The sequence below is a fragment of the Scyliorhinus canicula genome, chromosome 13 (assembly GCF_902713615.1).
Source record: "Scyliorhinus canicula chromosome 13, sScyCan1.1, whole genome shotgun sequence".
In the NCBI taxonomy this organism is placed as follows: domain Eukaryota; kingdom Metazoa; phylum Chordata; class Chondrichthyes; order Carcharhiniformes; family Scyliorhinidae; genus Scyliorhinus; species Scyliorhinus canicula.
Genome location: NC_052158.1, coordinates 135563933 through 135589524, shown reverse-complemented (window position 1 = coordinate 135589524; position 25592 = coordinate 135563933). Strand labels below are relative to the sequence as shown.

Sequence of the window (25592 nt, the reverse complement as noted above, 5' to 3'; positions counted from 1 at the left end):
TTCATATACTTAAGTGTCATAGCCTTTTGTCATATGTTTTTCTTTTATTTTAATAAAAAATCTTTATTAATTGTCCATAAAATGACTGGACTGCTTCCTCATTGGATTGTACATGGTTCCTCACTTTCTTCCAAACAACTATACACCACTAAGAACGAGTGTTTCAAGCTATCTTTCCCAAGGTTTTGAGAGACTCTCGTAGGTAACAACAGCAAGGTTATTCACACAGTATAAATAAGTATCAGGGGTTACACTTTGGTGAAAAGGGTGTCAGTGAACCAGATGGGTTTTATGACAATTTGAAAGTTACACCCTCACCAATATTAGCTTGTAATTTCAGATCTAGCTGCCATGATGAGATTTCAAATCATGTTCCAGGCCTCAGCATTATTGGTCTGTAACATAATCACTATGCTACTATTCCTGTTACTTTACTGATGACCTGAGCTGAACTTATGGGCTTTCCACTTGCGGCAAAGAGCAAAGCCATCCTATCTTTAGAATTAATTATTCAGTTTATCAAGGGCAGTTATGGATGGGCAGTAGTCCATACTGGCTTTGCTTGTGAAAGCTACATCCCAGATCTAATCCATCAAGGATACAATTACCTAGAGTCTACAACGTGTAGTGGGGCTATTTTCCCCACTGGCCCAAGCTGGTGTTTCTGTTCCACAAGTATTCAACATCTAAAAACAAGCTGTGCATGATTGTGTAGAAGAGGAAATATGGAAATTTGTGCAGTTGGGAGATAATATAAACACTCATTACAGGTGTTACTCATTGTAAAAGCTGTATTTCCACATGTACAATTCTTGGATCTGGCTGCTGGCATCCACTGACTCCAATGGTGAATTGACCACAGAAAGTTTCGGACTGTTGCTACAATGCTAGAAAATGTGAGATAAAATTAGCAAGAGGGGAGATGTGTCCTTTTCGAACAGCAACTTACTTCACGATGCAAGAAAAATGTTCATGTTTCGTGAAAGTGGATTTCATAAAACCATAAGACATAGGAGCAGAATTAGGCCACTCGGCCCATCGAGTCTGCTCCGCCATTCAATCATGGCTGATATTTTCTCCTCCCCATTCTCCAGTCCTCTCCCCATAACCCTGATCACCTTATTAATCAAGAATTTAAATTTAAGCCTGTAGATTTTGGGCATCATAAGTGCTCAGCCTGGCATTGTGCTCTCGCCTTCTCTGTCTTTTTCTTTTCCACAAATCAATCAACAAATGTTACTTGCTTACCTTTATATCCAGCTGGACCATGAAAACCAGCAAAGCCCCCTGGTCCAGGTGGCCCTCGAGGTCCTGGTTGACCATTTATACGGATTCTCTCACCTGAAAAAGTTCATGCAAAATGTTTAATTGCATCTATAGTTTTCCATAGAAGAATTTTATTTTTGATTCCCCTCTCTTGTTCTTCAGGAGTGGGCCGTTTGGTCCTTCGAGACTGTTGCACCATTCATGGGTGATCTCTTCAGGCTTCAGTCTAATTTGTATCCCTTCAGTTACACTTTTGTCAGGGTTATAATGGGAGCATTGCCAGCATTGTTGTGGGTTTGTGGCCATCACGTGTGGGACAAGCAAAATACCAGGCAGGACACATGAACGTGAAAGCACATAGCATAGATTCCTTAGTGAAGAATTATTTGGCATTCCTACAGAGGAAATCTTTTTATGTATTCATTCAAGGGATGTGTGCTTGGCTAGCATTTATTGCCCATCCCTAATTCACCTTCAAAAGGTGGTGGTGAGCTGCCTTCTTGAACTGCTGCAGCTCAAGTGTTGTAGGTACACCCACAGTGCTGTTAGGGAGTGCCATGATTTTGCCCCAACAACAGTAAAGGAACAACTATATAGTTCCAAGTCAGTATGCTGAGCGACTTGGAGGTGAACTTCCAGGTCCTGGTGTTCGTGTGTATCTGCTGCCCTTGTCCTTCTAGATAGTTGTGGTCATGAGTTTGGAAGATGCTATGTCAGGAACCTTGGTGAGTTCCTTCAGTCCATCTTGCAGATGGTACACACTGCTGCTACTATGTGCCAGGGGTGGAGGGAGTGAATGTTTGTGGATGGGTGCCAATCAAGCAGGCTGCTTTGTTCTGGATCATGTTGAGCTTCTTGAGTGTTGTTGGAGCTGCACTCATCCAGGCAAGTGGAGATTATTCCACCACACTGCTGAATTGTGCCTTCTCGATGGTGGACGGTCTTTGAGGAGTTGGGAGGTGAGTTACTCGCTGTAGTATTCCTAGACTCTTACCTATAGCCACAGTATTTAGATGGCTTGTTTCAGGTCAATGGTAACCCCCAAGATGTTGATAGTGGGGAATTCAGCGATTATAATGCCATTGAATGTCAAGCGCAATGATTTGATCCTCTCTTGTTGGAGATGATCATTGCCTGGCACTTGTACAATGTGAATGTTACTTGCCACTTGTCAGCCCAAGCCTGGATATTGTCTAGGCCTTGCTGCATTTGGACATAAATTACTTCAAACTCTGAGGAGTCATGAATGGTGCTGAACATTGGGCAGTCATCAGCGAACATCCCCACTTCTGACCTTATACGTAGATACCTGGGAGCAGGAGGAGGCCTTTTGACCCTTCGAGCCTGCTCCGCCATTCATCACGATCATGGCCAATCATCCAACACAATATCCTAATTCTATTTTCTCCCCATAGCCTTTGATCCCATTTTCCCCAAGTGCTATACCCAGCCACCTCTTGAATATATTAAAAGTTTTAGCAACAACTACTTCCGGTGGTAATGAATTCCACAGGCTCACCACTCTTTGTGTGAAGAAATGTCTCCTTATCTCTGTCCGAAATGGTTTACCCTGAATCTTCAGGCTGTGACCTCTGGTTCTGGACACACACATCATTGTTAACATCTTCCCTGTACCTACCCTGTCTATACTGTTAGAATTTTATAAGTCTCTATGAGATCCCCCTCATTCTTCTGAACTCCAGTGAGAACAATCCCAACCTAGTCAATTTCTCCTCATATGACATACTTCCCGTTGGACTGCGGGTAATGTGGGCTGGAAGTGACGTGGTGAAACTGATATAATTGGGCAAATATTGACCACTCTTGGCTGCTGAAGCAAGGACCGTTGTCACTCATGACAGTGAGTGGAATACCATGCCTGGAGAACGTCCCCTTACAGGCCTTCATGACGGTCTTGGATGCGCGGTCCGAGAGCTTCACGACTTCTGGGTAGTTGGAAACATAATCAATGATGAACACATAATCACGACCATTGGCTTGAAAGAGGCCGATGCCCACCTTGGACCACGGGAAGGTCACGATTTCTGAAGTGTCTCCTTGCTCTGTGCTGGCTGGAAGCGCTGACAGGTCGGAAAGTTGAGGATGACTAATCCCAGGCCAGTAGACAGCTTGCCTGGTTCTGCGCCTGCACTTTTCGATACCCAGATGTCCCACGTGGATTTGCCGGAGCACCAAGCTCTGGAGACTGAGTGGAATGACAATGCGATCCAGCTTGAGGAGGATACCATCAACCACCGTCAGGTCGTCCTTCACTTTGAAGAATTGAGGGCACTGCCCTTTTTGCCAGCCATTGGCGAGGTGGCGCATGACACGTTGCAGAAGAGGGTCTTTGGCTGTCTCGTCGCGAATGCGGATCACCTTTTCATCCAACGCCGGGAGGTTGCTGGCCCACAGCTGCACCTGTGATTCGATCTGTTGGATGAATGCTGGCGGGTCAGCAGGAAGGTAAGGAGCCGGACAAGGCATCGCAATAATGAGTTCCTTGCCAGGCGTGTACACAAGTTCAAAGTCGTACCTTCTGAGTCCGAGGGGGATGCGCTGCAGCTGGGGAGTCGTGTCGTTCAGGTCCTTGTGGATAACGTGGACCAGAGGCCTGTGGTCCGTCTCGACGGTGAACGTCGGCAGGCCGTAGACATAATCATGGAACTTGAGAATTCCAGTGAGAAGGCCCAGGCATTCGTTTTCAATTGGGGTGTACCGCTGCTCGGTGGGTGTCATCCCCGTGATGCATTGGCAACTGGTTTACACAGGATGAGGTGTCATCACGCTGGAGGAAGACCACACTGATGCCGTCCTGGCTCACATCTGTCGAGACTTTTGTTTCCCTGTCAGGGTCAAAAAATGCCAAACAGGTGCAGTGGTGAGCTTGGCTTTCAATTCCAACCACTCTGCTTGATGTGCTGCCTGCCACTCAAAGGCAGTAGACTTTTTCACCAGGTGTCTGAGGGCCGTGGTGTGTGAGGCCAGGTTTGGGATAAACTTGCCCAAAAAGTTTACCATGCCTAGGAATCGAAGCACCGCCTTCTTATCTTCAGGGGTCTTCATGGCTTCGATGGCCTTGACCTTGGCTGTGTCCAGGAACACGTCCTGCTGAGATATCTGATCACCTAAGAACTTAAGTGTTGACATGCCAAAGCAACACTTGGCCTTGTTCAGCTTGAGGCCATTAGCATGGACACGGCGGAATATCTGCTGGAGACGAGAGATGTGCTCTTCGGGGGTTGTGGACCATATGATAACGTCGTCCACATACACACGAACACCTTCAATGCCCTCCATCATTTGCTCCATGATTCTATGGAGGATCTCCAAGGCCGAGACAATGCCGAACGGCATACGGTTATAGCAATACCTGCCAAACGGTGTGTTGAAGGTGCAGATCCTTCTGCTGGACTCATCCAGCTGGATTTGCCAAAATCCATGTGACGCATCTAACTTTGTGAAAAACCGGGCATGTGCCATCTCACTTGTGAGTTCCTCCCACTTCGGGATGGGGTAGTGTTCCCTCATTATATTCTGGTTGAGAACCTTGGGATCAATGCAGATGCGCAGCTTTTTTGCACATACCATTGAGCTGACCCAGTCAGTCGGTTCTGTAACTTTGGAGATGATGCCCTGGTCCTGAAAATCCTTGAACTGCGCCTGCTGGCGCTCCTTCAGTGGAGCCGGGACCCGACGTGGTGCGTGGACCACAGGTGTGGCATCAGACTGTAGCAGGATCTTGTACCGATATGGCAGAGTGCCCATCCCGTCAAACACATCTGGATACTGAGCGAGGATGTCGTCAATGTCGGCTTGAAGATCCACGTTGGGGAAGCTCATTGTGTAGACCTGCTCCACAAGGTTTAGCTGCTTGCATGCATGTGCGCCGAGCAGGGAGGCCCTGTCTGGCTTGACGATTTCAAACCTTAGCCTTGCGCGAATGCTCCAGTTTGAGACGAGCAGATGGCAGGATCCCGGTGCTGTGATGGCATTGCCGTTATAGTCCAGGAGCTGGCAGGCTGCTGGAAGGAGCTTGGTGGCTTCTTGATGTGGTTGAAATCTGCCTGTGAAAGGAGATTGGCAGAAGCTCTGTGTCCAGCTTGAACTGGATAGAACATTGATTTACTTGCATTACCGCACGCCATTCGTCCGCAGCATCCACAGTGAGGTTGGGCAGGCTAATGTCCGTGAGGTATATTCATAGATCATAGAATTTACAGTGCAGAAGGAGGCCCTTCGGCCCATTGAGTCTGCACTGGCTCCTGGAAAGAGCACCCTACCCAAGGTCAACACCTCCACCCTATCCCCATAACCCAGTAACCCCACCCAACACTAAGGGCAATTTTGGACACTAAGGGCAATTTATCATGGCCAATCCACCTAACCTGCACATCTTTGGACTGTGGGAGGAAACCGGAGCACCCGGAGGAATCCCACGCACACCCGGGGAGAATGTGCAGAATGTCTCTGCACAGACATTGACCCAAGCCGGAATCGAACCTGGGACCTTGGAGCTGTGAAGCGATTGTGCTATCCACAATGCTACCGTGCTGCCCTACGTGTGGTAATGATGCCCACATGGTAGGGGGACTCCAGGCAATCATCCTCTGGATCCATTGTACTGCCAGGATCAGAATCCTGTCAATCTTGTTGGAAACTCCGAATGCCCCTGCGTTGGAATTGGGAGCGCTGGCCCTTGACTGGTGGTGTAGACCTGCACAAGGCTGCAAAGTGTCCAGGCTTTCCGCAATTTAAACATCTCCTGCCATTTGCAGGGCAGTGTTTCTTTAAGTGGGCGGTGCCGCAGTTCGGGCACATCATGACATCGTCACACTCCAATGCTTTGAAGCGTTGAAGAGTTGGATGGCTTGATGCGCAGCGCGGTCGGCAGACGTTCGCACCTGCGCAGTGTGGTGATCGGCCGCTTCGTTATCCCATTTGCATCGTGCATGCGTGGGGCACAGGGAAGAACGTGCAAAATGGCCACTTTCATCAATGCTGAGGCGTTGCCTGCACACTCTCTGCCTCATGGAAGGCAAGTTTCTCATTTTCAGTCGATTTGTATTGGGAATACTGATTTTTGGCATGCTCATGCACTGTACATGTTTCAATCGCAACTGACAGGGTCATATTCTTGATTTTTAAAAGCTGCTCTCTCAGAGGATCAGAGTGAACTCCAAAAACGATTTGGTCTCTGATCATGGAGTCAGCAATATCATCAAAGTTGCAGGACAGCGCTAGTAGACGGAGATTAGTTAGGAAGGAGATGAAAGATTCATCTTTAACTTGTAGGCGTTGTTGGAATATATAGGGCTCGAAGATTTCATTGGTGTCCACTTCACAATGACTATCAAACTTGTCGAGGATGGTCTGAAACTTTGTCTTGTCCTGGCCTTCGGTGAAGTTAAACGAGTTGAAGAGTTGGATGGCTTGATCCCCCGCAGTTGAGGAGAAGCGTGATCTTTCTTGTATCAGACGCACCCTCGAGGTCTGAGGCTTCGATATACAGCAAAAACCTTTGCTTGAAAGTCCGCCAGTTGGCTCTGAGATTGCCAGAGGTCCATAGTTGTTGAGGAGCCTGGATGTTCTCCATGGTGCCGGGATACATTTGCTGGTCATCATGGAAGTACCATGCCATGTTAAGCACACTGAGATAACACGGGCTGCAACTGGTTGCAGCTATAACTGAAATATACTCCAGACCTTGAAGTTAGTTCAATTTGATTTATTGAACCTGTCACACAGTTAGCACAGTTCTCTGTGAGTTTGACTCTCTGTTAACCTCAGTGTGATTACTCTGTCTGACTGAATCAGACTAGCTCTTAGCCACCTGCTGGAGGTGTTATGTGATATATACACCCTGACTCACTCTGTAGATGTCCGTCGTGGAAAGAAGCAGAGTGTGAGTGCCTTGTGCATTTTATAGTGGGAAACCACCCCCAAGTGTTCTCCCTACTGATTGGTTATGTCTTGTTCTCTGTGTTCATTAGCTGCCTGTCTGTATCTCATTATGTGCGTGTCTGCATATCATGACAACACCCACTAATGTTTTGACATTCAGTTCCCATCCCTGTTCATCCTGCAGCCATGTCTCCGTAATCCCAATTATATCATACCCATTTATATCTATCTGCGCGATTAGTTCATCCACTTTATTGCAAATGCTCCGCGTATTAAGGCACAGAGCCTTTAAATTTGTCTTTTTCACAATGCTTGGCTTGCTCCCAATATTTTTCTCTACTGCCCTGTTTGAATTTTGTCCTTGGTTTCCCCACCTATCACTTTTCTTCTTCACTTTTCTAACTTTTGCTTTTGTCCTTGCTCCCTCTTTCTCTGACTCCTTGCGTAGGTTACCACCCCCCCGGCGTATTAGTTTAAACCCTCCCCAACTGCTCTAGCAAATAGCCCCCCAAGGACATTAGTACATTATGATAGAAATGTCATTGATAAAGGAGCTGAAGATGATTGGGCTTCGGACACTACCCTGAGGAAATACCTGCAGTGGTGTCTTGGAAAGGAGATGGTTGACCTCCAATCTCCACAACCTTTGTGTTGGTTTGACTCCAACCAATGGAATGTTTCCCCCCTGATTCCCACTGACCCCAGTTTTGCTGGGGCTCCTTGATGCCATATTTGGTTAAATGCAGACTTGATGTCAAGAGCAGTCACTTTAACTTTGCGTCTTGAATTAAGTTCTATTGTCCATGTTTGGACCAAGGCTGTAATAAGGCCGGGAGCTGAGTGTCAGTGAACAGGTTATTGCGAAGCAAGTGCCGTTTGATAGCCCTGTTGATGACCCCTCCGTCACATTTCTGATGATGGAGAGTAGACTGATAGAGCGGTAATTGGCCGGGTTGGATTTTTCCTGCTTTTTGTGTACAGGACACACCTGGGCAATTTTCCACATTGCAGGGTAGATGCCAGTGTTGCTGCTGTACTGGAATAGCTTGGCTAGGGACACAGAAAGTTCTGGAGCACAAGTCGTCAGTACTATTGCCGGGATATTGTCAGGGCCCATAGTCTTTGCAGTATCCAATACCTTTCAGCCGTTACTTGATATCACATGGAGTGAATCGAATTGACTGAAGACTGACATCTGTGATGCTGAAGGCCTCCGGAGGAGGCTGAGATAAATCATCCGCTTGGCACTTCTGGCTGAAGATTGTTGGGAATGCTTCAGCCTTGACTTTTGCACTGTTGTGCTGGGCTCCTCCATCATTGAGGATATTTGTGGAGCCTCCTCCTCCAGATGTTTGATTGTCCTTCACCATTCGTGACTGGATGTGGCAGGACCAATAGCGACACCTCTTGTCATGATTACTACAGAGATTTGTAGAACTGGAACAACTGAAGAAAGGTATGTTCAAGCTCCAACATGTTGCAGAAGATCATTACATGTAAACAACCTTTCAGTATACTAACACATTTTTGTCTTTATAATGAAAAACTGGAACTAACAATTCACTGCATTATAGCATTTACGGACTTGTTGATTATAAAATGAAAATGATGGTAAATATTGTACCTGGTGGACCCGCAGGACCTGGTGGGCCTTGGAATCCCGGAATACCAGGAAGACCTGGAACACCTTCAAAAATCTTCCCAGGGTCACCTTTATCTCCCTTCGGACCTATTTTTCCAGGATGTCCAGGTTGACCATTGGGCCCACGTCCGGTGATTCCTAAAGAAAGTGGTAAAAGAATTGGGGAGAGATGTCATGCTCAGTAAGGTACATCAGTAACATATTTTTAATCTACTTGACCTGGCATTGTGTTGCCTGCGGAAGCCATCGTCTTCTGCGAAGAGGAGTCTGAATGCATGGGGAGCAATAAAGCAAAGAAGCAAAGGCTGCACAACTGTGTGGATTACTTATTCCAAGAAGGTGAAATGGAAGGCATCTAACTGGAGATGGTTAAAAAAAGGTAGACATTGTTGAGCAGTCAGTTCTATCTCGGCATAAATATGAACAATCTTTTTCAGCTGAAAGCCGACTGTTTCTGGCTTTTTGCACTAGTTCGGAGATATCCCAGTTATTCCTGTTCTGTGCTCCAATTTCAGAAAGATACTGGCTAAATTGGGGTTAATAAAACTCCTGCAGGAATCATTCAGACAAATATACTCTTACCCAAAATACATAATTCCAAATATAAACATATAAAGAGATGCCCTTGTGTGGCAGTATATGGCAATTGACAGAGCTTAATGGGGCATGCCAGCATTTATTGCCCAGTCTTATTATCTTTGATAAGGTGGTGGTGAGCCTTCTTCTTGAATTAATTGCAGTCCGTGTGGTGAAGGCACTCCCACAATACTATGAGGTTAGCAGTTCCTAGTTTTTGACCCAGCGACCATGATATGCACAGGATGTAAACTCTCCAGTGAGGGGAAACAGCGTTGCAACATCCAGCCTATCAAGCCGTCTAAGAATGTTATAAATTTCAATTCTTTTAAACTTTAGCAGAGCAGCTATATTGTCTTTCATAATCTAGTTTTGGAAGAGAACTGTAATGGCTCCATAAAACTTCATACTCCTGTGCACGTCCTTTACTTTTTCTTTCACTAAATAACTTTTCTACGTGTTTCTTCCTTAAAAGAGTGTTGTGGTTTAAATCCTTTGTAGTCAATACTAACTCAAATTCAAGATTTTGGCCTTGTATCAATGGGATTGTGTTAGCATCTTTTGTAATTCTTACAAGGCCAATATTTGTTGCCCATCTCGGTTTGTTCTTAAACTGAGTGGTTTGCACAGCCATTTCAGAGGGCAGTTAAGAATCTATCACATTGCTATGGATCTGGGGTGACATGTAGGCCCGAACAGGATATTTAGCACACTGGGCTAAATTGCTGGCTTTTAAAGCAGACCAGGGCAGGCCAGCAGCGCGGGTTCAATTCCCGTACCAGCCTCCCTGAACAGGCGCCGAAATCTGGCAACTAGGGGCTTTTCACAGTAACTTCATTGAAGCCTACTCGTGACAGTAAGCGATTTTCATTTCATTCAAGGGTGACAAATTTCCCTTCCTGAAGGACACTTTGACAATCAATGATAGTTCCACAATCAGTGAGGCAGGCTTTCAATTCATATATTTTAAATTAATAATACTTAAATAAATTGAAATTCCATCACGAGATTTGAACCCATGGTCCTGAGCCTCGAGATTACTAATCTGGTAACATTACCACTACACCACTGTTGCTCCATAATTTTAAAGTGGAGTGAGTACAGGGTCTTACCTGGTTTTCCCTGTAAGCCTGGCCGACCATCAGCACCTGTAAAGTTAGAAATAAATGGATCATTTAATTTTGTAACTTATGACTTATGAAACAAGACCGTGGCGTTGAATTGCTCAATGAATATAAAACACTTGACAATATATTTTTATCAGATATAATTATTTGGCGATCTAAGCCTTGAGAGACTTGAATTCTTTCTGAAACATGCCAGATACTTACTCTTGACCAACATTCAAACTCTATCTTTGAGCACCAGCAAAGCTTTCTCATCAACTATAGACGTTATTTCAGCTTGACCACAGCTACATCACCATCTAGAGCTTTAAACGCAACTGTAAATAGTCTCAGATGTAACCTTGTCATTACTTACGTAACCATCTTCAAAGAGATTAATGGCTTGTTCTCTCATTTTTTTTTGTTTTTCCCCTTCCCCAATCTCTTTTGGCTTTGCATTTCCCTGTCACCTAACTGACCCATGCTTGGAAGGAACCAGTTTACATCTTTCCTGGCCTGACTTCCGCAATAGTTTGCCTGGAGGTTTGCAAAACCCATCAACATTACCACTGACCATAAACCTAACTGAACCAGCCATATAAAGGCTGTGGTACAAGGGCATATTAGAGGCTGGAAATTCTGTGGGTGTACCTGCAGCATGTGGACTGTACTGGTCCAAGAAGATGGCTCATGACCACCTTTTCAAGGGAAATTAGGGATGGGAAAGAAGTGCAGGCCTAGCCAGCGATGCCCACATTCGATAAAGAATAAGAAAAAACAGTTCGATTCTAGTCACCCACTAGCAACTCAGCTTCGAGCATAGGAACCAATGAGACCATTTAGTCTTCTGAGCCTTTTCCACCATTCATTCAAAGCATGGCTGATTGTACCTTAGCTTCATCCACTCATCTCAGTTCTGTAATGTTTAATTCCATTGTGTAGCAAAACTTTATCAATCTCAGTGCTGACCTTTTCAATTGACTCTCCGCCTCAAGCACTTTGCTTGGGTGGAAGAGGATCAACAACACATATCTGCATTTATGGTTCATCGGAAAAAGAATCTTGAAACTTAAAGAGATCAAACATTCTGTTACAACTTGCTTTATAATTAAAATCAGATTGAAATATCTTCAGCACTGACATCCCATAGTCTGTGAAATAACTCCAATTCTCTTCCCTCACCTAGTGGTGCACTAACGCAGTCTTTTGTCTGTTTCCACAGTGAGTAATTCCTGGACCAGGTCGCTAGTCTGTCGCCAGAGGCTTATAGCTTGAGGGAGGCCACTCTGCAAGAAGCATGGCTGGCCAGGCATCTCTCGCACTCTTACTGCCTGCCATTGGCTTATCAGAAGGATTTGCAGGTTGACGCTCAACCTGTTTGACCGCGTTATGAACATACCTTCTTCAGCCACCAAGTCCTGGGGTGGGACTCGAACCTGGACCTCTGGCTCAGAGGCAGGAATGCGGCCCACAAGAACTCCCCGTTAATTAACTACAGACAAAACAACTTGGAAACTTGATGAGAACACGAGAAAGGATTTGACTGTATTTTGATTCAATTAATTGACTGCTGCGCCATGGATGTATAGAGAGGAAGCAATATAGTTAGGAAAATGGAGGAAGATTTAATTTTGTGATATTTCATCAAGGCAAATACAATGAAGAACAGCAAGAATATGAAAAACCAATGATCTGCCTATCACAGCCTTAAATGTGGTCAATGGTCAGTGTGATGATATGATCTGCATACTCGTCTGCCATTGGGCCAGAACGTCGGCTTACCATTGGCCCTGGTCGGTCATGTGCCTCTCGACCGATTGGCCGAGAGGCTGAGTTAACCCCGCCTCTATCAACGAGGTATAAATGCTCAGAAGCCTGACGATCGTCCCTTTCCACTGTAGACGATCGCCAGGCTGTGTTCTAGTTAATTAAAGCCTGACATTGGTAAATCACTCGCCTCACGTGCAATCGATGGTGCATCAATTTAATTAACTAGAACAAAGCCTGGCGATCGTCTACAGTGGAAAGGGACGATCGTCAGGCTTCTGAGCATTTATACCTCGTTCGGATACAGACCAGGAAAAGGTAATGATCAATCGCAAGCTATAAAATGCATTGATTAGGAGGATGATCAGTTTTAGACAATGGGAAGGCAATATGTGAAAATAGATACAAATCTTCTCCGTAATGAAAAAAGCTGCAGTAATTCTATTCTGACCGATACATTGTTCACAGCTGATAACCCAGAACTTCAAACCGTGGAAATAGATCAAATTGACCAATCATCACCTGGAAATCCTCGTTGGCCTTTAAGTCCTTTGGAACCTGGATAACCGAGAGGTCCTCTGGTACAGAGTCGAGTGTCTCCTTCACTCTGCTGCCAAAACATAAACGGCAATGCTTGGTTATCATAAACGGGATTATGCAATGCGATTCTATTGGGTGCAATGACCAGGATTTCCGCTGAATTAGTCCAGCTCCAAAGGGTGATCCCAACAGATTGCCGCTTAGTGCCGCAATATCCTCTGGCCACTTCATGGTATTACTTCCTGAACTGACAGCAGATTGTCAGCCTGCATACTGGCTGAAATATTTAAAATGTATCTGATTCATGGATACGTGTCAGCGGACATATTTCCAACGATTTATGTTCAAACAATGCTGAGCGCCAGGAGTGTCAATGCATTTAGGTGACATGGGGTGGAGGGCAGGGAGGGAATTAAATTTTGAAGGCTGTTCAGAAACTTTAATTGATCTCTCTGAAAATTTATTTTGTAAATATTTGGTTGACTTGCCCCACAGGCTGCTCGCTCCTATATGCGAGTAGAAGCAGGTGCCAGGCTACAATGAGTTTCTCACCCCACCAGGTTGGGGGTTCCATGGCAGAGCTAGAAAGTCCACTGAAAGCCCATCAAGAAACTGAGAATTTACCTGATCCTAGAAAATTGGACAGCACCTGGGGCCAAACTTTAAACCTCTCGCTCTTCGCAAACTGAGATAGGATTCCACCAAAGCAAAAACTCATTGTCAATCATTATTCAACAAGTGAGAATTTGTACATGCAATATTTATACACACAACTGAGGATTAAGAGATGGTTTTAAGAAACTGACCAGTGTAAGTAATCCAGCCCCTGAATGTATATGAGTTATATATTACAATATCAGAACTCTTAACACAGTGACAGAACTGTAGCACTTGTAATAAAGGCTATTGGTTCCAATGCTTGATTAAATGATGTGACCTTAATGTTATCGCACCAGAATTTTCATTTGGCTCCTCTTCCTGACTGAAATGTCCTTTATGCAAAGTGGTACTAAAATATGGTTTTAAGTATACTTGTGTTAAGCACTTGTGTTAAAAAGGCTTTTAAAATATTGACCAGTTTTGCTGACAGGAATCCACCCTTAACAAGTGGTTGAGTTGTTTTAATTTCATTAATAGCGATCATTTTCTGATCCCGCTAAAGCCTTATCAGAATATCTAGGGTCACACCAACATAGCCAATATATGGAAATGTATACCACAGATAAGGGTCATTCAGTCCATTGTTTTTGTGTTGACTCTTTGAAAGAACTCACCAATTTGTCCCACTTCCCTGTTTTACTTTTTCTGTTAAACATGGGCCGGGATTCTCTGGGCTCGCGACGGTTTGAGAATCGCCAGGGGCACGGGAAATTTCTGCCATGCCGCTCCAACGCTAGGCCGGCGATTCTCCAGCGACAGGAAATCGGCAGCAATTGTCGCGCCGCTGGTCGGGGGACCCTGAAATAGGCCCCAGCGACGATTCTTCACGGGCGATGGGCCGAACTCCCACCGAGTCCCGCCAGTGTGGGTCAAACCTGGTATCACCTGGCAGGAGCTTGGATCCACGGCCGCTGTGGCCATCCTGGTGGGGGTTGCGGGGGGGATCTGACTCTGGGGGGGGGGGCCTCTAGGGGGTCCAGGCCTGCGACCGGGGTCTTCCGATTGGCGGGTGGCCACAATCTGGCGGGGGCCTACCTCCTTCCGCGCGGCCTGCTGTTAGGTCCCCGCCATGTTGCTCTGCGCCGGTGCGGTAAACGGCAACCACGTGCATGCACCGGCGCTGAGACGACTGTCGCGAGCATGTGAGGACCTGTGCTGGCCCTGGCTGCATGCGTGGACCCATGACGGCCGTGCGGGGCTGCCTTTCAGCACCAGTGCAGTGCGCAGCACTCTGGTGCCGTGCTAGCCCCTTAAAAACCGGTGAATTGCTGGGCCGGTGTTTACGCCGGCGTCAACACTTGGCCGGGATTTCCGGCCCTGACTTTTACTTAAAGGAAATACATTTTGTAACGAGCCAAATAAGTACTTCATGAGGTTTCCTCTCAGAGAGGAAATGAGAAAAACTGGCAAAAGCATGCATTTTGCTCATACACTGAAGAGTCAGCTTGAACAATTGTTTTGACATTTACCTTCATTATATATGAGGGGCTGGATTCTCCATTGTTTGGATTATGTTCCCACACCGGCAACAAAACCGTGGAGCTTTACTCCTGAAAATCCCGGAAAAAAGGGACACAAATTCATAACCCTGCAGGGGGCCAACCGGGACCCAGAGTAAATCTCAAGCTTTTGCTGCAGATACGGGCCACTGTACCTCCGTGTCAGACGCTGCTGCCGTGCTCCATGCTCTGTGCCGTGCTCGGACAGCGAAGCCAGACCCAAGAAAGAGACTCCGCCCCTGATCGGCCGCGTGCCCGACACTCAAACTCCGCACAATGATTCCCCGGCCGCCTATAAGGCACCCCCTGGCCTCCGATCGGCCTGTTCCCGACCAGGACGGCCGATCGGACTGAGTATCCTGACCGGCAATACCAGGTTAGTTCCATGCCGTTGGGAGCTCGGTCGGTTGGGAGCGGAGGATGTCGGAGCCGGCCTCTGGCAATGGCTCCTGTACTTCCCGGTGATGCCGCTTTTCGGTGCCCGGAATATTGCCGAACGGGCGCCAGGCCCAATTTTGGCGTCAAACTGGATTCTCCACCCCGACGGCGGCCGCAATTCCGACATCAAGGTGTGGAAAATCCAGCCCGAGGGCTTTTGCCACTAATAAAACTAAATGGGAAGTAGAGAGGAGACGAGTTTAAGAAACTGGGCATTGTCTTTATTCAGCATTTGGCTTCACATCATTATGTATAGATCTGAATCCGTTTTGTTTACAGATGATGATTGAGAGAGATAGAGAGATGAAAACTCTGTCCTTGAAGCTAAATCTTAAAGTGTAGTATTGTACTGAAAGATTTTTAAAGGTCAGTACTTACTGGACCAGGCGGTCCTTGACGTCCAATTTCCCCCTTCCTTCCCTAGATTAAAATAATAATATTTAGTGTATTAACACATGTTACAAATATATAGTACATGCATAATTATTAGAATGAAACCTAATTGTATTGCCAATTAGACAGAATGCACAGAAACTTACTGGTCCTCCATCTCTTCCTGGCAATCCCAGAAAACCTGTATCGCCTTTCAATCCCTGAGATACAGAAAACACAAAGCCAGAGCTCACAACATGGTCACTTCATTGTGATAGTGTTCACTGACAACTTTGGGGATAAAAGTGGCTCAATTTAAGATGGTTAACATCAGTGATGTGATTTGTCAGTTAAGAATATTAATCATTAAATTGTAACTACCAAGAGATTATGAAGTAGTCTGTTCAAAGGAGAATGTGCAGAAAAGCGAAAACCTTCTGCAAAAAAGCTTAACTTATGAATATCTGAATTTTATTATTAATGGAAATATGTCCAACCTGGAGCCCCGGCAGTCCTGGTGTTCCATTTTTACCTGGTCTTCCCTAAAAATAATTTTGAAAAATTACTCGAGTCAGTTCACAACTCTCCAATTCACTTCTATAACCTTAAAGAGAAAGTTGACAACATTAGCATGTGTAGATTGTGAGCTCCATTGATGAGCTCAATTTGAATGCTTTCATGCTGGTGATAAATCCTGGTGGAAACAAGTAGGGCGAAAGTTTTGCAACATGGATCTTTGGAATAAATTGAGCTAATTAATCTGGGCATTGTATTTTGGATATTATTCACTGGAATAACATTTACTGATGTGATCAGTTTGGTTTCAGAATGATGGCGAACCATTACCAGGACATGAGTTGCAAATAGAATCAGCATGTGATGTACATATTATTGCGCTGATGCTCAAGTGTGTAATACGGATACATATTGGGGTGGATTCTCGATTGCCCGACACTGGTATTGGGATTCCCGACTGGGTGGAAAATGGAGTGTCCCCTGAAAAACGTGGTTGGCACCGGGCTCTGATCCCCCGCCACCGGCTGCAATGACTTACCCACCCCGCACCGGAGGCACCATGCAAAATCACGATTTGCATGTATTTAAATCTGATTGATGGGCTGGAAGCCTGATTCTCCACCGCCTCTTTCTGCTCCACCGCTAACAGCGGGGCACTAGTGTTTACAAGTGGGGCCCAGGTGTCATGGCCGTTGAAGGGGAGCAAGGAGGTCAGCAAACTGTTGAAGCTTTTCGGGCTTGCTGGGGTGTGTATGCCTAGACCTCAGGAGTAGTGGGGAAGGACTTGGTGGCAAGTGCATGGACTTGGGGTATCCCCCACGGGGTCGGGTGCCCTGGATCAGACTTTCATTGCTGCAAAACTTCATTTAAACCCACCCCCTAGCTGTAACTTACAGGCTCCTGGCTGTTGAGACTGATGAGTGCTCACAGAACCCTGAAAATGCTCGGAGGGCTAGTGATAATGTGCCCACCCAGCCCGCCCATCTGGACATCCACATGTCGCACCAGTATCAACAAGGGGATGGGAGATGCCATGCTCAATCGTGGCCCACCAGTGTTGGCACTCTCAGCGAACTCCTTAGAAGCGCAGCTCCACAGCAAAGGAATTAGCAGAGCTCACCCCTGCAAAGTACACATGTACTGGAAACCTCCCTGGCACATCACCCCCCTCAGGGTAAAAGCCTCATCAGTGACACTATCAGCTAGCCCGCCCCTGAGGGCCATGAGATGTCTCCAAGCTCTGCCTGTCCACTGTGCCCCTAATCCCATCCATGCCGTCCCTGGCCACACAACCTGTGTTTAGAACCAAGGTTCAGTCATGTGATGGAATGAAAATCAGAGCCGGTACCATCATTATCCAAGCACCAGGCTACAACGTGCATGTGAAGTGCACATTGCCATAGCAACCCAGACTCCTTGAGAGGCTGGTTGCTCAGTTGGTTGGAGGGCCAGAGTAGATCAGATGGGTTGCAATAGCATGGGGGTTGGTCCAATTCTGGCTGGGTGGATTTGGAATCTGCCCCGTTGCCCTTGCCCTGCCCATGGTGGACGTTGTGGAGCTGTGGGTTGGCCTTGCCTTCTGACAGAGAGCTGAAGAAGCGCATACTAAAAGTGAACACTATTTTTGATATAAACCACCTGAATTCCTGCATTTATTTGGAACTATCACTCTCCATTATTTTTAAAATAACTGTACTTGAGATACAATTTGTTATTTAGATACTGAATTGGCTGTCATTATAGAAACCACTTAATTATCAAGCCCATGGAAATCAAAATCAGGCAGTTTCTTTAAGGCAGCTAATTCGCAACACCAGCTTTATGCCCTGTGGTCAAATGAAAATCTAGTCCAGCACATTCCTTACAATACATGCACCCTTCACATTTCTTTATTATGAACCTAAGCAATTGAATGATCAATAAAAACGAAGGCGAAAAGTCATTAGTGAGAGCAGACTTTTCTTTGTCCTGAATGAATCAAATCTGACATCAAGTCATACCACAGCCCCTGGGTCTCCACGTTCTCCTGTGTCTCCCTTCCAGCCAGATGCTACCGAACCCTATAAAACAAATAAGGAAGTCTTCTGTCATTTAACACCCATCAAAAGGCAAAGAGGATTCCACTGCCTCAAACATGCGTAACCTAACTGGACAGCATGATAGCATGGTGGTGAGCACAATTGCTTCACAGCTCCTCGGTCCCAGGTTCGATTCCCGGCTTGGTTCATTGTCTGTGGGGAGTCTGCACGTTCGCCCCATGTGTACGCGGCTTTCCTCCGGGTGCTCCGGTTTCCTCCCACAGTCTAAAGATGTGCAGGTTAGGTGGATTGGTCATGCTAAATTGCCCTTAGTGTCCAAAATTGCCCTTCATGTTGGGTCTGGTTACTGGGTTATGGGGATAGGGTAGAGGCGTGGGCTTGGGTAGGGTGCTCTTTCAAAGAGCCGGTGCAGACTCGGTGAGCTGAATGGCCTCCTTCTGCACTATGAAAATTCTATAACTAACAGAAATAAAGGCATTTTATTATTCACTCTTTTAGGTTCAGATAAATGCTCATCTACTAAATTGGAAGTAAGCAGTACCAGAGGGAAGGTGGTGACGCAGTGGTATGTCATTGGACTAGTAATCCTGCAGCTGAGGGCAATGCTCTCAGGACCTGGCACGGCAGATGCCGAAATTTGAAATCAATTAAAATTCATTGGGCTGAATTTTATGGCCCCTGTCACAGAGGGAATGGGCCTGGAAAATGTGACAAGCTATTCAAAAGTCCATTGACTTCAACAGGAGCGGAAAATACCACAGGCAGAAAATTCCGCCCATTTGAGTCATTCAATTCTGCCCATTTAAGGTCAATGCAAGTATGAAAGAGTCACAACCATGCCCAAAACGATTCCTGTGGAGGGTTTTCCGTCCATATATATCGGCTCTAACAATTGTGGGTCTTCCTTAATTTTAAATTTTATGCTGCCTTCCAAGAAAGCCCCCGTTTTGAGGTACTCTTGCGTTGGACTTTCTGCCTCAGCAATGCCCACATTTCCCGGTGGGGCTGAGATAGCTAATGCTGTGGTTCTGCTCAATGGGACCCCTGCCTCAGGAACTCTCCATCCTTCACTGGATGGCAAAGGCTGAGGTGGCCAATTAAGAGGTCGGATCAGGTAAAGTTGCACTGGCGTGCGCCCCAATGACAAGCATAGGTGGGGAACCACACATAGTCCCAGGGTTGGGTTCCTGATGTCCACTGGAAAATTCAGCCCGGTGGCTCGACTAATATCTATGCAATACGCCAATCCAAAAACTTCTCAAAGATTCACAAGTTGGGTGGAATTTTGCACCCTGTAAACAGAGTGGTGGCTGAGATGAGAAAACCGACAGGCAGCTGGAGCCAGATTCTCCGGAACTCTGCACAGAAAATCTAGAGGCGTGGTTTCCGCCATCACACTGACGGGACGGGGCCTGATAGAGCCGACAACGCCCGCTGTATAGAGATCGGGTGCCCTTTTTAAAGGGGGTGCCATGATCTGCACTGAAACATTCGCCAGCCACTTCGATAAGGGGAACCCTCCCCCCACAACTACCGAAGGAGTCTGCCCCCCAACATGGATAAGGGGCCTCCCCCCCCCAAAAAAACTCCGGGTCAACCTCCCATCCCCATGGATAAGGGGATCTCCCTCCCGAAGTACTGGGGCAGCCACTTCCCACAGACACATAAGTGGAACTCCTGCCAATGGAGCTGCACAAAGGACATGCCCGGCACTGCCACGCTGGCAAAGGCAGTTGTAAACATTGCTGACATGACATCACATTGGCGAGGGCCCATTCCTTACCTGGATAGTGGGTGGGTGGGTGGGGGGGGGGGGGGGGAGGATATATGGCGGAGAAGCCCTTTAAATCTTTATAAATTTAATGAGGTGTAGTTAAGGGCGGGAACCTCGTTACGTCACTGGGTGAGAGGCAGGGAAAATCAGCGAGCGAGATCTCGCCGCCGAGATTCCCGTTTCAGCGGTCTCCCGAGACGTTGCACCGGCGTCGCCAGTTTCAGCCACGGCAGATGCCTGCAGAAAATCCCGGCCAAAATCCCTCTTTTTCCTGTGAGGTTTCCTTCATTATCGAATCAGTGGATTGTATCCTGCAGACATCTCTCTGTTGCTGAAATTCCGACTCCAAGGAGAGGTTTTTCTGACTAAATCGTGCAATACCGATTGCTTTTTAAAAATAAAAATAAAGTCACAGGATTGGGGACATCAGCCAGTTGAGCCAGGGTTAATTTGTCTTTAAGCTAACTGCATTGTGATGTTGATAGCACAGAGGCTAAATAATTGTTTAGCATAAAAGAATAATCACCACAGATACTTACTGGTAAACCTGGGGGGCCTGGATACCCCGGGTCACCGTAGGGTCCTGGACTGCCCTGTGGAAGAAAATAAAAGTTGATTGACTGGGCTTTCAATAGGTACAACTTAATATACATGTACCACTTCCATACTAATTCTGGATGTCGATGCCTTACATTTACCCTGGGTTCTCCACATTTCTAAGAGCCACACTGGCATCAGACTGGCCAAATCGCATATACAACAGCACCCATTATAAGTTAACAGGTGCTAATGTGCAAGTAGCATGTGTAAATGAAAACTATTATGAAGAAATTCTGAGACTGTAAACAACCAACGAAGAAAGGATCAGTAGTCAGCAAACAGCTATCAAAACAATTAACACAGCAACTAGCCAGGAGCAGAGGGAAATCCAATTAAATGACTGAAAATACTTTTTGAAAATCTTTCTTGTTGCCAACTTGTTGCCAAACAAAATCCTTCTAACTTACTCGCCGACTCCAACTTGCCCGGAATTTTTAATTTAACATTTTCTTTCCAATTAAGTGGCAATTTTAGCGTGGCCAATCCACCTACCTTGCACATCTTTGGGGATTGTGGGGGTGAGACCCACGCAGACACGGGGAGAATGTGCAAAATCCACACGGACGGTGACCCGGGATTGAACCCTGTTCCTCAGAGCCTTGAGGCAGCAGTGCTAACACTGTGCCACCATGCCGCCCCAACTTGCCCATCGCTTGCACACTCCAACGACACCTGCATGCAGACTCCGATGGCCTCACCTACTCCGGTCTTGGGTCCCAGCTCTGTCCTCACACAGATCTGTTCTGCAATATGCTAATAAAATCTAAATAATCCTTCTCAGGCCCTCTTTTAAACTGTAATTACCCAGGGTCAACACGTAGCCCAGCTTCTGCTGCTACGCATGCTCATATATGAACAACAAATTGCTGTACCTTCCCACATACACTGTCACCCCTAGGGGCAATCTGCTCTAAGTCTTAATTTTGCATGGAAGTGCTACTTCTCTACTTGTCCATCTAAAGTCCTGCAGATGTCAGTATAGTGGTCACAGTGGAGCTCCGGTTTGATAATATGGAGAAAGCTATTTATGGTTAAAGCAAACTAAATACACACAACATTCAGGGCCCACCCGGGACTCCTCCAGCTCGGCTCCTATCTGGACCGCCTTTTCTGTTTGAGTGCATTACTCTATTGATAGGGCCCGGCCTCTCATCGGGAAAGCTTGTATTCCACGAGGCTCATGGGGAGGCTAATCGGCTCATCCCTGTAGGTCTCATCTGGGCTATAACTTTAATAAAGGTGAAGGGAGTCAGACAAGTAACATAGGGAAGAGGTTTATTTCTAATATGTACAATGTACAAAGGGGCTGGCTAGGCTTCACCGAGTTTTCTTTCTCTTTCCGTCGGTTCTTATCTGGCTGACCTTATATAGACATGGTAATAGTCCTGCAGTTATCGGGGGAGCTCATACTCCTCGAGCCACATGGAGGGAACAATCAACACCCCCCCTCGTATGCTCCATGCAGGTTATTACAATAACAGTCTCTGGATGGAGTCAGGCTTGTTGCAGTGGGCTGTCATTAGAAACACAATAAAAATCATTGACCTGCTGTTGGAATGTACTCTGAGCAACAAAGAGTTCTGAAATGTTACACCCTCTGCTTTCCTCAACTCGGCATCCGTTTGCCCTTCCAATTGCCGATTTACCCGGCGATGCATCAAACAGTGTTTCAATTTATCTTTTTAGGTAGAGTCAATCAAAGGCTAGATTTTATAGCTCCCCCCCCCTCCAGGGGCCCTGCAAATTACCATGGGCGCCGGCTCTGTTGCATCCATCCACCCCACTACCTCCCCACCCCCCCGCACCTAGTGGAAGGAGAGGGACCATGCCCACCGACTGCCCATTGATCCAATTGAGACCCTTTAAGTGGTCAATTAATAGGAATTACTCAGTGACGGGAGAGGCCCACACCAATCATCTGGCCCGGCAGCATCCCCAGCTTGTCTACCCAAAACTCCCCCTCCCCATACCCTCTGCCTGGGCCAGGGACTCTAGCATTCTCTTAAATTTAACCCCATGCTTTATTTTACTATTGTTTCGTTAGAAATATAATTTATGTAATTTCATTTTACCAACTACTCATATTTTTAATATTCTAACATTGCAGATAGTTATTATTATCATTGTAGATCAGTAACATCCCAGAAGACACTGGAAAATTCTTATTTATTAGAGATGGCTCTGAACGGTTAATTAAAAACCTACAAAATATAGCACTCAGGATTTTAAAAATATAATATTGTACCTTTGTTTGATACTCTAAGGACGCGATTTACCGACAGCATCCCGTTGGAATCGGGAGGGGACATGGCTGGTAGTCCCCACAATAGGCCTCTTCCGGGATTCCCAATGGTTGTTATGCCCCACGAGATCTAATGAGACATCGCGATCTATGCAGACTTACATTGTTAAGTGAGCTTAACTGCACCCGATGTAACCGGTCCCCGGGATCTTCTGGCCTTGCCGAGGAGACCCCAGCCAGGCGCCTTTTAGCACTGGTCCTCACAAATGGGGACCAGGCAGAGCGGAACAGTGTGCCAGGCTGGCAGTGCCATGGTGCCCAGGTGGAATTCTGCCCACGCCAGGGATTGGACCTGTTGGTGCCTGCCCGTATGGAGTGGGGTGCAGGGCAGCTCAAGGACCCCCAGCCAGGTAGGTTGGGGCATTGGGGTTGTTCAGGGATCACATTGAAATGAAAATGAAAATCGCTTATTGTCACGAGTAGGCTTCAATGAAGTTACTGTGAAAAGCCCCTAGTCGCCACATTCCGGCGCCTGTCCAGGGAGGCCGGTACGGGACTCGAACCGTGCTGCTGGCCTGCTTGGTCTGCTTTAAAAGGCAGCGATTTAGCCTGGTGAGCTAAACCAGCATTGTGGGGGGGGGGGGGGGTTTGAGAGATTGAGGTGCCATTTAAAAATGGCGCCCCGATCTCTTCCACCACTGACGAGCAGAGCTCCTCAGTGCAGGAAATGCGACTGTGTGCGGCCTCCGTAAGGCCCGAAAAAAATAACAGAATGCCGTTCGATAGCTGGGTCGTTTCCACTACTACATATGCCAGGAACGGCCCCACTAATTCCTTTTCCCGTTAGATCGTGCCCCTAGAATCTTATGTGCTGATAAAAATAGAAGTAACCAGTGTTTTATAGAGGGTAGGCAGAGATAACCATGCTCTATAACGAAGTGAGGGGGGGGGGGGGGGAGATCATACAGAGGAGAGAAAGCTGTTTACACTCACCCTCATGAAAAGGAAGAGAATAATTATATTGTTATTCATGAGGAGAGTGTAAGTTACACTTTTTTTTAACTACAGGGGTTGTTCCTTGAACAAGGCAATTGAATATCTTCAGCAGTTGTGCCAGTGAATCATTATTTTGAATCTTTCTGTGAACTCTGAAATGTATTTAATTTATTGGGCATTTGCTTTTCTATCGAGTAAAGTACGGTGAGATTTACAGTCGAACTGATGACACACCGAGCAAGGATAGTCCCTGTCCTCGGTCTCAAGGCTCACAGGACCTGCACTGAACTGTCAGCCTGGGTTATGGCTGGATCTCCCCCCCCCCCCCCCCCCAAGCTCACACTTCAATACAATAAAGAATAGAGTGCCCCAGCATAAACCAGGGCGGTATCATTGAGGTTTAATTGCTGCTTTGGAAAGCATAACTTACCTTCTGTCCTTTCTCAGTAATGCTTGGACCATCCACTGAGCGATAAACAGGGCCAGGAAGTCCTTTCAGACCCTGTTTCCAACATAAGCATCAATTTATCAGAAGAAGTCATAACTTGAGAAGGTCAATTGGAATGTATCCGCTATTCATCAGTTTGGACATAATTACAGCACAGGTGCCAAATCAATCAGTGGCACAGCGTGCAGCTGGTCACATGCTGTGTTCCAGAGCTTTCAGAGTTATCAAAGGCTAGTCCATCAAATTACTGTAACACTCCTGGAATAGCATGAGTAACCCAGCAGTCAACACAATGGCCTAGATGTAGCTCTGCTCCAGCCAACTTCAAACAAGGATAATGGGAAAGATTTCCCGCCCCCCCCCCCTCCCCCCGGCGGAAGTCGAGGTAGCCCACTGTTGGCCAGCAGTGGGATCATCTGGTTCTGCCATTGTCAATGGGGTTTCCCGTGCTATGCATCCCTCTCCATGCTGCTGGGAAACCAATGGTAGGATTCGCCATCGATGGGACGGGATTTTCCCACCAACGGAAACGGCTGAAAATTCAGGACAACCTTTCACAGATCTTAATCTCTAACAATGTGCTAATGGCCCATACATTATGAAATGAAATGAAAATTGCTTATTAACATAAGAACATAAGAACATAAGAACTAGGAGCAGGAGTAGGCCATCTGGCCCCTCGAGCCTGCTCCGCCATTCAATGAGATCATGGCTGATCTTTTGTGGACTCAGCTCCACTTTCCGGCCCGAACACCATAACCCTTAATCCCTTTATTCTTCAAAAAACTATCTATCTTCACCTTAAAAACATGTAATGAAGGAGCCTCAACTGCTTCACTGGGCAAGGAATTCCATAGATTCACAACCCTTTGGGTGAAGAAGTTCCTCCTAAACTCAGTTCTAAATCTACTTCCCCTTATTTTGAGGCTATGCCCCCTAGTTCTGCTGTCACCCGCCAGTGGAAACAACCTGCCCGCATCTATCCTATCTATTCCCTTCATAATTTTAAATGTTTCTATAAGATCCCCCCTCATCCTTCTAAATTCCAACGAGTACAGTCCCAGTCTACTCAACCTCTCCTCATAATCCAACCCCTTCAGCTCTGGGATTAACCTAGTGAATCTCCTCTGCACACCCTCCAGCGCCAGTACGTCCTTTCTCAAGTAAGGAGACCAAAACTGAACACAATACTCCAGGTGTGGCCGCA

General features: G+C 46.5%; 1 protein-coding gene across 2 annotated transcripts in view; it reads right to left on the bottom strand.

Moving 5' to 3' along the window:
* The window catches only part of LOC119975940 (collagen alpha-5(IV) chain-like), a 255363-nt gene that overhangs the window by 106843 nt on the left and 122928 nt on the right, over positions 1–25592 (bottom strand). The window contains exons 13-22 of one of the 2 annotated variants that reach the window (XM_038815905.1): positions 24368–24439; positions 20639–20692; positions 18287–18346; positions 16268–16312; positions 15938–15991; positions 15777–15818; positions 12784–12871; positions 10501–10536; positions 8795–8950; positions 1249–1341 (exon numbers count right to left, since the gene is read on the bottom strand). In XM_038815905.1, coding sequence (XP_038671833.1) covers positions 1249–1341; positions 8795–8950; positions 10501–10536; positions 12784–12871; positions 15777–15818; positions 15938–15991; positions 16268–16312; positions 18287–18346; positions 20639–20692; positions 24368–24439 — 700 coding nt within the window. The remainder of the gene's footprint in view (positions 1–1248; positions 1342–8794; positions 8951–10500; positions 10537–12783; positions 12872–15776; positions 15819–15937; positions 15992–16267; positions 16313–18286; positions 18347–20638; positions 20693–24367; positions 24440–25592) is intronic. The other variant, XM_038815906.1, reaches the window with a different exon arrangement.